At 37.1% G+C, this 12,417-nt stretch overlaps 1 protein-coding gene across 14 annotated transcripts in view; it reads right to left on the bottom strand.

Moving 5' to 3' along the window:
* LOC105324662 (probable 3',5'-cyclic phosphodiesterase pde-5) overlaps positions 1–12,417 on the bottom strand; it is a 31,213-nt gene continuing 18,796 nt past the window's right edge. For 6 of the 14 annotated variants that reach the window (XM_011423794.4, XM_066066934.1, XM_011423802.4 and 3 more), the window contains 18 exons: positions 12,264–12,322; positions 12,020–12,070; positions 10,663–10,721; positions 9,966–10,017; positions 9,617–9,747; positions 9,312–9,473; positions 9,100–9,214; positions 8,731–8,870; positions 7,641–7,730; positions 7,297–7,317; positions 4,179–4,332; positions 3,838–3,993; positions 3,700–3,750; positions 3,488–3,609; positions 2,254–2,365; positions 1,889–1,972; positions 711–799; positions 1–621 (listed from right to left, as the gene is read on the bottom strand). In XM_011423794.4, the coding sequence (XP_011422096.3) occupies positions 300–621; positions 711–799; positions 1,889–1,972; positions 2,254–2,365; positions 3,488–3,609; positions 3,700–3,750; positions 3,838–3,993; positions 4,179–4,332; positions 7,297–7,317; positions 7,641–7,730; positions 8,731–8,870; positions 9,100–9,214; positions 9,312–9,473; positions 9,617–9,747; positions 9,966–10,017; positions 10,663–10,721; positions 12,020–12,070; positions 12,264–12,322 (1,970 nt within the window). In that variant the 3' untranslated portion in view covers positions 1–299. Of the gene's footprint in view, positions 622–710; positions 800–1,176; positions 1,258–1,888; positions 1,973–2,253; positions 2,366–3,127; positions 3,240–3,487; positions 3,610–3,699; positions 3,751–3,837; positions 3,994–4,178; positions 4,333–7,296; positions 7,318–7,640; positions 7,731–8,730; positions 8,871–9,099; positions 9,215–9,311; positions 9,474–9,616; positions 9,748–9,965; positions 10,018–10,662; positions 10,722–11,502; positions 11,554–12,019; positions 12,071–12,263; positions 12,323–12,417 lie in introns of all 14 variants that reach the window. The other 8 variants (XM_011423796.4, XM_066066935.1, XM_011423798.4 and 5 more) reach the window with 8 other exon arrangements.

The following is a 12,417-nucleotide window of genomic DNA, read 5'->3' on the forward strand; positions in this document are numbered from 1 at the left end:
TGTTTCATAACGATTTATTCTACAATATCCAACACATCAACGTACATGTAACGGAATCAAACGCAGATAGGAGGGAACGTCATGGAGTATTATCATCATGAAAATAAATAAGAGGTTCCGAATAAATTATCTGAGAGTACTCGAACGGCATGCTCTCTCGGGTATCAAATATAAATAAATCACAGACCTTAGAATCACAAAGCATGCGCGCTCGAAAGTTACCCTGCGTAGTAGCTAAACACATATTACGATTCAATGGAAACACCCCACGGCGTTATAATGCAGCGCTCTGGAGCGAGCTATCGGGACTCCTCACTTTGTGAGGATAACACAGTTTTCTCTGACGGCACACTCGTGTTGGAGGTCCGGCCACTTGGCGGGTCGGGCAATGGCTTGTCTGCCGCCAAAAAACTCGTGTCTGAAGCACTGTCATCTAAAACGTCCGCTGGTAATAAAGTGCTCTTTTCTGACGTCACATTGACGTCATCACTGGGTTTTGTCACTGGAGGTTCCTTTATAACCTCGTCCTGAGTTTCTTCTGTCTGTTTTTCTCTCTCCTTCTCTTTCTCTTTCTCAAGCGCTTCTTTATCGGCCAGTTCCCGCCATTTTTTCAAGTTTGCACTGCAAAATAAAAAATGTGAGATTTTTTTTATGAAATGAACCATGGTCAGAAAAGAACACGAGAAAGCTAAAAATAAATATTAACTTACACCGCTCCGTTCACCATCGGTTTTGTTTCCGGCAAAATTTGTGCCATCACTTCATAACAAGGTAGACAAATGCCCACCAGAAATCCAACCTAAAAGACGGGAGTAACAACAGTGACTAGTACTCTAGTTTTAAGTATGGGACAGGGGAAACAATGCGATTGAATTGCAAAGAAAACAACTTTCTACGAACTTAAAACAGTCTTGCATGTGATTGCATATTAGTTGTAAGGTGTAAGAAATTATTTGATTAGCTTATCAAATCATCGTACTGTGTGAATGATTTCAATTGGAATGAATTGTCTATAATAAAGCACATTTATTGATAGACAAATAGGATGCCTTTTTGCAGACATAAATTTTATTTCTTTGCTGACATAAAGTTTAGAATCCTTAACACACAGTTACATAATAGCTCTAAAAATGCATGTCCGAATTTCCTCGTGTTTTATTTGCGTGACCTGGTTACCTCTAGGTGGGGTAATTCGTTCTTTTTCTGTCTGTCCATCATTGGCATGGGGGTCAGCCCCTGTGATCTCTCCTCGTCTCCCTGGGGAATGTTAGTACAGAGTGTTAGGATTGTGAGGGGGTCAAACTGTGCAGATTCCCATTAACATACATCTTATAAAGGCAATCAGCTATATTGGACACGGGAGATTTATAACTGATCGTCTTTCAATTCAACGATATGGATCCAATAAGCTGATTTTACGATCATTTTCAATAGAATGACAGAGTTAAGGTTTGTTTTTATATTTACTAGCTATATCCCCAAAATATTCCTTTTGAAATTTTTAAACCCTGTACAAAATGTTCAGTAATCCTTTTCTAACAATGATAAATCCCAATGTGTATTGGTTTAATATGCGGTTCTAATATTCAATATTCCTAAGCGCAAGACATGCCCAATTTAAGGCCATTCAATAAAAACTATTTAGAAGACCAACGAAATATAAATGATAAGAACTTCAACCAATATCCTTCAAATTTTAATGGATGACAATAAAACAAACATCGCAGTGAGCCTTATTTTTCGGGAGAGAATCGATTTTTTAGGATCTATTTTATTTTTGTAAATGAGTGGGAGTCTTGTACATGGAGGGATCATCCACGGACATTTTTATTGTGCTGATCACGTGCAAGGCAGTCAAACGTATTAATCCTGGATATGACGTATGTACCTGGGATTCCGGGAGTTCGTTTACTTTGTCGCGATCCATAATAGGATTCTGGACATAACCAATTTTGATTTTCTCTTGATCTCCCTTAAACGTAAATACCAGTTTCATAAAACTAACAAAACCATTACTGTTGTCTGATTGTTGCCAAAACAAAAACCCATGGATTTAGTTGAACATATACGATTAGATTTATATACCAAAGTGTTTACCTGTTGAGATGCATTATGGGATCTTATCTAACATTTTTGGGGATGATTTCTTTTTCATAGATGTAAAAAATATTCTGTTAAGTACTGTATTCGATTTCTGTTATCTTTTCTGACAAAAAAGAAAGCAGTCTTTTCTGGTGAGGCGCGAGACTTTACCTGCTGCCAGAACTCCTCCATTATGACGTCAACCAGTTGCACCTGGAGTTTCCAGGGTTTGTACATGGAGCACAGATCGGCAGCAGTCATACTGTTGGCCATTACAAGCCGCCTGAAATCACCACATCAAAATACAACAAATACACCACAACAGCACCCAAGCCCAAGATACTTACCTTACTATTGATAGGTCGTACAAAGAACAATTCGTTTTTTACCCCACCCCTTCATAAGTACATGTATCTAAGCATTGACTTTCTGTGGTAAAAGGTAAAGTCATTGACATAGAGCAAAGCTCCAAAACAAAGCCTGGCTGTTAATATAATAAATAATGAAAAGCCGGTGATACAATGAGATGTTAACAGTAAGCCCTTCCTGCTTGAACATGATATCTATGTATGTTGATGATAACTCAAAGGAACTCCCCAAACGACCCCCCCCCCCCCCAAAAAAAAAAAACAAAAAAAAAACTCGTACACAAATTAAAAAAAAATAATTTCTGTGTTTACAGGGTTTACCAACTTCTATTTTTACTGATAAAGTATCGAAAAGGTGCAATGAAAATTAAGGTATAATACTTCTGACCAGTTTAGAAAGGAAAATAAAATTCAGTTTGGATAGAATGTACATACCACTTTCTATGGGAGATTTTTTCGTTTTTGGCAAGGTGTATGGGTTTAGAGGAACAAATGCTTCGTTTTTTGTGTTTTTTGTTTGTCTTGTTTTGCTTCGTTTTCCTAATCTGTAATTTTAGTGCTTTTTCCAAAAATATACTTTACAACACTGACAAAGCACTTACGACCACAGTAGCTTCTAAGTGTATATGAAAGGGCATGCAAAAGACAGAAAGTCTCCACAGGCATGCAGAGAGTACCTCTTTATAGAACTCATCGAAAATCGACTTGACCAGGTCTAGTTGAATATCCCAAGGTTTTGCGCTTGCGCAAAGATCGCAGCCCGTTATGATAACGGCTTGAAGAAGCATTCTAAGAAATTAAGAAATCGGTCTATAAATAGCCTCCCGATGAGAAGCAGGTGACTGAGTTTCCATACTGTTCAGAAACCTTCAGTAATGTGATGCTTGATGCAAACATTTGTTCTCAGAATGAAATTTTGGAAAATGAAAGGTGATTCATATGATGAAATTCAGAAGGTGAGTTAGATATGAATATCCTGAACCCTAATTATGATATGAGGGGTAACGCACTGTCTTGTACGAAGGAAGGTCCCTTACCTGTGGTCCGCATTGTCCCAGGAAAACTCGCCCTTGTCGGCAATATCCTGGAGACGAGACCTATTGGCAAAGAACAGTGCCAAGTCTGTGGCTAGTATACAATGGCGGATATCGCTCAGAATCTGAAACGAGTATCATTAGATTTCATCACCAATTTTTATTCTTGATGATCTATCTACATATCACTCTTTCTTATAATGTATTATTCTCACCTGTTTGTATTCCGCTGAGGTAAGATGTTTGAAAATGTTGTGACCTTCATTCTGAAAAGCAAAACAAAAGATTTGCTCAGCTTGATAATCCAACACTTATTTATTAAGAATTGCTGGTGCCATGACCAGGATACTTACCTGTAAAATGGTAACGGTGTGGTTAAAATGATGGTGCTCCATTGTTGAGGTGGAGTATATGGCAGCCAGAGGGGAGGCACTCTTGACCATAAAAGCGTTGGTTTTCCCTCGGTGATCAAGATCATGACAGAGACAAGCGACGTATAAGGCCAAACACTGAAAAAGACACACGTATCCTGAAATTACTACACACTATCCTTAATAATGCTAAAAATATCAATAAACAGTTTAGTATAATTCAAAATGAAATAGAGTTTGATATTTCAAATACGTCGAAATTATCAAACTATAAACCAAATACTAGTAAGGTACATTCTGCTAGATCGATTTAAATATCTCACCTCTATGGGCGTGAATCGGTGCTCTGACGTTTTGATGACGGTGAACATGGCGTGGGCCACGGAGAAGGCGTGGGCCCAGTTGTGGTAGGGGACGTTCCGGTAGTTTTTGCGTACGGTGAGGGTGAATCTAATCATGTCGTCCAGGTCAAACCTTCTGAACAAAGACAAACGGTTAAAGCAGACGGGGTCCCAGCTGTGTACACAACACAATCCAGCAGACACTTCTAATACACCTATCCGGTCTTTGACATTTTACAACAACTGATGAATACCAATACTTTTCACATTACTATTATTTGGTCAAGAGTTCGTGCGACTTTTTTTTTTATCTACTGCATATAAAGTATTAAAAGTCTAATAATTTTAAATACACTTCAGTACATTTGTATGGATATCTGTAAGCGAATACCAGTCATACCGGTGTTTGTTTGGTTTTTTTAGACAAAAAAACCTCAAAAGTGTTTTTATTTACTGGTATGTGCACAGGGGCCAAGCCCGTTTTAACATTAATTTCAATGTAACCATAAATGAAGAAAGGGGTCGAACTCTGACCCAAATAAAAAACTACCAGCTCGCTTCAAAAGCCTAATAAATCAATTAATTTTTAAAACACTCGCAATATGCATGTATTTTTCAGAAAAGTAATGTCTGAGATACACTCATGCCGAATTTCAGGTTGATGGGTCTTAAAATAGCGGAGATATACGTCATTATTCTCTCGAAGTCGCCAGTTTATTTTTACTAGGACATTTACCGGTCCAGGGCTCACGATGGGATTTTACCTCTGACAACAGCAGTATTGCAACAAGTCGAGAAACATTCTCACTAATCTTTGAAAATCTTACATCAAATGCACGCTACTTACATACAAAAACTCCGATAAAATTCCTTAAATACTCTCCATAATGAACTTTTATTCTGCAGCCACATCAACTTCTGACCAGACCGGCCATTGTGATAGCTAATGTTTAACTCAATTTCATTGGTTAATATTCCTGATGGTCCATTTTTTGCCATTTTGACGTCTTCGAGAAAGACTGATTCTGATTGGACCATCAGGAATATTAACCAATGAAATTGAGTTAAACATTAGCTATCACAATGGTCGGTCTGGTCAGAAGTTGATGTGGCTGCAGAATAAAAGTTCATTATGGAGAGTATTTAAGGAATTTTATCGGAGTTTTTGTATGTAAGTAGCGTGCATTTGATGTAAGATTTTCAAAGATTAGTGAGAATATTTCTCGACTTGTTGCAATACTGCTGTTGTCAGAGGTAAAATCCCATCGTGAGCCCTGGACCGGTAAATGTCCTAGTAAAAATAAACTGGCGACTTCGAGAGAATAATGACGTATATCTCCGCTATTGTAAGACCCATCAACTTGAAATTCGGCATGAGTGTATCTCAGACATTACTTTTCTGAAAAATACATGCATATTGCGAGTGTTTTAAAAATTAATTGATTTATTAGGCTTTTGAAGCGAGCTGGTAGTTTTTTTATTTGGGTCAGAGTTCGACCCCTTTCTTTATTTATGGTTACATTGAAATTAATGTTAAAACGGGCTTGGCCCCTGTGGGTATGTGTAGTGTAGATATTATTCTTATTTTCCAATGTCAAATACATATTGTAAGGTTTGTTATTGGGTTATATTTAACAAATCACATGCCTTCAACACAAAAAACAAAAAGTTATTCTTTGCCAAACACTTATATCACAAAACTTAGTAGCACAACACGGCATTTATTCCGCGACACGTTTGAAAGAGACTGGGGACCTGTCTAGGAGAATCTTGTGTCTATTGATCAAGCTCAGCTGGCGGACTGAAGGAAATGGAGGCCGGATACACTAATGAGGTAGCGCTGTGGCGTTCGTTGGACTAATGGCAATGACAAAGAGTCGCTGAGCTTGCAACATTTTAGCCGGCAAAATTGTCTCATATTCGGTCCCTCGTACAGAGAACTTTATTTTGTGGTCATTTTTAGATTCATCACGACTATGTGGATGACGCCATAGTTTGTAAAAATTCAATTTCAAAATCATTAATTAATATATATGGTTCATGTCTTTTTTTATAGTGAATGCTAGAAAACCACTGATAGGTTAACTGCTCTTAAAAAAACATGCATAATTTTTCTGAAGGAATAACATGTTATTAAACGCATATTAAAAAATACAATAAAACAATAATAGTGAAGAGATGATATAAATAATGAAATTAACAGTAACACCAGCACAACAACGAGGTATACACTTAGCGCGGTGAAGCAATTAAACATATATTAGTTCGTGAAATATTTGTTTTGGGGAAGAACTAAGTTTTTTAGAGTCACACAGCATGACTGAAAAATCAGAATAGGATACATGGCTACATGCGATAAAGTGTACACGTACGTAACAAGTGTAAAATTAAACTTGGAGAATAATACGATAAACAGTTCAAGAGAAGAGGTTGTTTACAGAACCTGTGAGGATTACTGAGGTATAGGTATGTACGGGGCTACATCAATATGATTATAGTAATCTAGCTGGTCTATGTATGGTTATACATGAGAACTAGTATACATAAGTTAAAACCAGAAATTGGTGGGAAGGGTTGACAGCGTGTCTCTAAATTTATTCCAAATATCCTTTCCGATTCAAACAAAAACTTTTGAACTTTTTGAGTTTTCTATATTATATCAAATACTGTTGATATGGATTTCTTTTCATCTATTTTAATTTTTGATTTTTTTCCTAAAATTATGAGAAAACAGAAAATAATTTTTTTTCGGTTTTATCGTAATTTTAGAGGGGAAAAATCCAAATTTAAAATAGATAAAAAGAAATTCATATCTATACTGGAGTATCTTCTGTTCAATGTTTTATGTTAAGAACTCCCCAAAACATCAAAATAATGTAAACACAACATCGATTGTGACGTCACACATCTGCAGGAGAAAAAAAAAACCAAAGAGCAGTGATTGGCTGTTAGTACGCGGAGCCGTTATATAAGAGATTTACTGACAATCATTGATCAGTCTATAGGGAAAACACACACATTTTGAAAATTATAAGTGGTGTTCTCTAAAGAGCAAGAACCAGAAAGAGGCTACACTAAACGCTACTGAAAATGACAATACCTTTCTTCATTTTTGTTTTTACTGCAAAAAACAGCATGTGATGGGACTTAGTCATTTTTCAGAAGACAAAAATTAAAACAGGGACGATTTGGTTTTGTTGAAAAACAAATTGCTTCTTCGTCAATGGTCTTTCATACAATAACTTTAACCCAACTTTTCATTTCTAGTTAATTATACGTTTTTCTGACGAACAAGCAAGCTGCTCTATTACACAGATCGCGTTTGTTGTGTTGGACAACATAAAATACAGGTACAAACAACCGATAATTGGCTCAGTCTTATCACGTGACACATGTAGTATCTGATTGGTTCTTTGCGTCAAAGAGTGATGACGATAGACTTACTGTGAATGCATTTTAAAGATGTCCCTCATCATGTACAGAACATACACTGGCTTGTGGTCACTGTCTATCGCCCAAGGGGAATAATCGTAACTGCAACAAAATACAGCATAATAGATATTTTTATGTCGGATGGATAAAAGTTATTAAAAACATAAATATAAACCATGTTTATGCATTGAACTAAAACAGTTACGTATCTGCATTTTTGCCATAAGGGAATGGCGTATGATGTCCGCAATATCGCTTGGAAAGGACTGTCGGGGTGTTGGAAATACGCGTTAAGACGGAGAACTTAAACGAGAACTTGTTTTAGAAGGTCGGGAATATGTCGCTAGGAACCGACTCTTGGATGTCGGGAATTTGTCGCTAGAGATGGTAACTTACTCTAGGATGTCAGGAATGTGGCTGGGAATAATAATTTACTCCGGCTAGGATGTCGGGAATATCGCTAGAAATGATATCTAACTCTAGGATGTCGAGAATATCGGTAGAAATGATAACTTACTTTAGGATGTAAGGAGTGTCGCTAAGAATGATAACTTACTTTAAGATGTCAGGAATATCGCTAGAAATGATAACTTACTTTAGGATGTCATGAATGTCGCTAGAAATGACAACTTACTCTAGGATGTCGGGAATGTCGCCAGAAATGATAACTTACTCTAGGATGTCAAGAGTTTCGCTAAGAATGATAACTAACCCAAAGATGTCGAGAATGTCGATAGGAAAGATAACTTACTCTAAGATGTCGGGAATGTCGATAGGAATGATAACTAACTCTAAGAATTCGGGGGTGTGGCTAAAAATGATATCTAACTCTAGGATGTCGGGAGTGTCGCTAGGAATGAGAACTTACTCTAGGATGTCGGGAATGTCTCTAGAAATGAGAACTTACTCTAGGATGTCGGGAATGTCGCTAGGAATGAGTACTTACTCTAGGATGTCGGGAATGTCGCTAGGAATGAGAACTTACTCTAGGATGTCGGGAATGTCGCTAGGAATAAGAACTTACTCTATGGTGTCGGGAATGTCTCTAGAAATGAGAACTTACTCTAGGATGTCGGGAATGTCGCTAGAAATGAGAACTTACTCTAGGATGTCGGGAATGTCGCTAGGAATGGGCACGTTCTTCGTTAACATATACTCCTCATCGTTACACTGGCTGTGGTAGGACAGCACCTCCACAGCCACGCGGTACTTCTGCTCTGACCGGCGGATCTTGTCGTACAACTGCAAAAAACAAACACATTGTAACCAAATTGTTCATTGGTTAATGTCCTAATCCAAGCGTGTCGCCATGATAAGTCGTTTATCTTTCAGTTTCGCCTACAACTCTATGGTCCCAAAATATAAAAATCTACATAGGAAAACAACTTCTACGTATTCTATTTTCATAACAAAAACTTAAGGTTTTTTGGGCAATGTCCAGTATTTCCTCCGACGTAATGGCTGTCCTTACTTTAGCGTGATGTAGAGCAAGACCGCAGTAAATGGCGAAGGTTTCAAATGACTCCTCGTCCGCCTTAGTAAAGACACCGTCGATTTTATTCACCATCTGGACGACGCCAATAATACTGAAACAGAGATTAAGGCAGGCCAAACAATGGTGCTTACTGTGATACAGCATGAAGCTTCAAACAGGAAGTAGGTTACAACTGACAGCGGACTTACTTGCCCCGGTTGTAGATGGGCATACAGAGGATACTCTTGGTCCTGTAGCCCGTCTGGAGGTCCACGTCACGATTAAAGCGACTGTCTGTGTAGGCGTCCGCGATGTTTAGCACCTCCCCCGTGGAGGCCACGTGACCTGCCACGCCTCTGTCCATGGGGAATCTGTCCACACACAGAATTTATCAATATAAGTACTTTACTACTTGTTCGATTTTTTAAATTGCTTTATTTTAATTCATTAGGTATATTCTCTCTCTCTCTCTCTCTCTCTCTCTCTCTCTCTCTCTCTCTCTCTCTCTCTGTACCTGATTTCTTTCTGAGGTATATGTTCCTCCACACGTCCAGTGTCAAAGATTCGCGCGTACAGCTCGCGACTCTTGGTGTCCACCAGGAATAGGGAGGCACGGTCAGCGATGACCAGCTTCTTGGCATAGTTCTGTGGGAGACAGAGAGCAGGCGTGCCATAATCATTTCATTTATCTAATTGAATTATATCATTAAATCAGGCTAAAGCAATTAGTTTCTTCCAATAGACAGCACTTTTGAACACAATAGTACATGGTGACCCCTACTGGTTTAAAGTGTTACTATTATACAATTGTATCATACAGATTCATATTTTTCATTGACCAGTAAAATGGTCTTTTTACTTACCATGATTTTCATTATAACAGTATCCATGCTGACAATATCTTGAAATATCGATCTGTCAAAAAAAAGCTCCATTTTAATTCAAATCAAAGTGAAAATTAGGCTTAAATCTGGACAAATTTTATGCTATTGTGAAACTCCTTTTTTTCAGACGTGCCAATGGCCAACAAGTGTACGTTTAGTTTAACTAATTTCATATTTGATTTAACGTTATTTTACATTTCTGCTTAGTAAAACTATAATTATTGTAAATTTAAATAAAAATCAACAAAATTTGTTTTCTAGTCATTTCTTTAACTAATGATTTCAAAACGATTTTAACTGTTTGAAAATATGTCATATTTAAAATTTAAGTAATATGAATGTTGAATTGATTTTAAAATCAAAAGGTCAGGCGTTATAATTTTTGTCGGTGACATACTCTTTATAGTACATGAATTTATATACTCCGTACTGAAGTAAGCTCTATGCAAAATTTGATCACGTGACAAACCAAAATCATTTTCCGGTAAATTTAACTTGCTGTTTATTTCTTAAATGTTTCTAAAGTCGTTATCTAGCCTTCCAACGTCAAGGTCCTATGATCCTAACGGCATTGGCCTATAATCCTAAAATCAAGGTCCTATGATCCTAACGTCATTGGCCTATGATCCTTACGTCAAGGTCCTACGATCCTAATGATCTTATGAGATAAACTTACTTTGTCACTGCCAGTAAGAAATCGTTGAGTTTTCTCTGTTTCATCATACTGTTGTACATCTATTATAGTAACGAATAAATCATCAGATATTTAATGTATATTGTGGATGAGCAGAATTGCAACACAATTATTCCATTACCACTTTAATAAAATAATTACATTTTCATTTCTTCATTAATAAATTCTGATTCATTACAGTTCTACCTATATATATATATATATAACTGACAAGGTAAAAATCAAAACAAACAGTACAAGTGGAGACAGTACACTGAAAAGCAAAGCAGAGAAGTGATAGCAGTGATTGGCGCTTACAGCAAACATAGAGAGAGAGAGAGAGAGAGAGAGAGAGAGAGAGAGAGAGAGAGAGAGAGAGAGAGAGAGAGAGAGAGAGAGAGAGAGATTCTAAATATAGGACTCTGTGCACAAGGAGCCAAAGCGTATTCGGTACAGATTTTCAGCCTACATTAATAATAACTTCATAATTACAGATATAAATTCATAGAAATATAACAAATATTAAATATAACAACCGTCAACAGAGCCCCTTATTTGATAACACGTAAATCAACCAGTTTTACATAAAGCATGTGGTAAGTTTAAATCTATAAATAAAGATAAATTGTTCACGTGAATAATACCAATGGTGAAAAATAGTAACTAAAAACCAACTTTTTTTCTCTCTTTTTACTCTTGCAATTTATCAATTTCTCAATTTTTGAATAACCGTGATAAACACTATCTACAGACATGAAAAAAAGACCATGCAACATTAGGAACACCTTCAGACTTTTCTTGACATTGTACTATACACCAAAGGGGACAACAACAGCCGAGTACCTCCATGAAAGACACTGCGTAGGTCCCCCACAGGATGATGTTGACCGCTGTCTGCACAGAAAGAGCAGATTCACACTTACTGAGGGCGATAATGGTTGCCGACTAAATAGCCGACCATTAAGGTCAACATAGAGGATACCCGAACGGACTCCCCACAATGCATTTTACGCGTATAATGTAATATCGCGTAATCTAACTATGCCAATTTTGTCGTTCGTGTTTATAAAAGATATCTGTTATTTGCAACTTTTGAGTACAGAAGAACGAGCGAGCTTGAAGTAAATAGAATGAAAGTGTTTAGATGATAGAGGCTACAGCTTCAAATATAGAACGTTATGAAAAAAGTCATGTCAGTTATGCACACTGGATATTCTCTATTGAACTAGTTTTAGTAAGTCACTCCAATCTATTGTTAATAAGTAGGTTAGATGGGTCAGAGTCTAGCACGTGAGCACACACTACCGGTACAGCGCTAGAATATACGGCGCCGAAGCCCGGATGCAGGCCGGGGCATTACCTCAACGTATTCCATACAAATGTCAGCCCAAACTAGCATCATTTCGGCGACCTAGAAATCACACAACAGCCACAACAAATGTACAGTGGCTTTTATTGCTATATTATCCCAAAAATAATCATGAATCTAAATAAGCAAACAATACAATTTCACTCTTCATTTAACTAATTTACGAAGCTTTTAATTAAATTGTCAATTTTACATAATCCTTCATTTTCTATTTATAACATGTCACGTGACCTACCTCTTCCTCTTCCGGTGAGAAAGGCATGCTGCCATAGTTTCTATACAGCTCCACAACGCCTGGAACAGAAAGTTAAAGTAGAATGGGATACCGTTTGATATATCTGATAATTGATCAGAATTATTCACTCAGATGTAATCACAATATATTTACA

Source organism: Magallana gigas, chromosome 7 (genome assembly GCF_963853765.1).
Source record: "Magallana gigas chromosome 7, xbMagGiga1.1, whole genome shotgun sequence".
Classification (NCBI taxonomy): domain Eukaryota; kingdom Metazoa; phylum Mollusca; class Bivalvia; order Ostreida; family Ostreidae; genus Magallana; species Magallana gigas.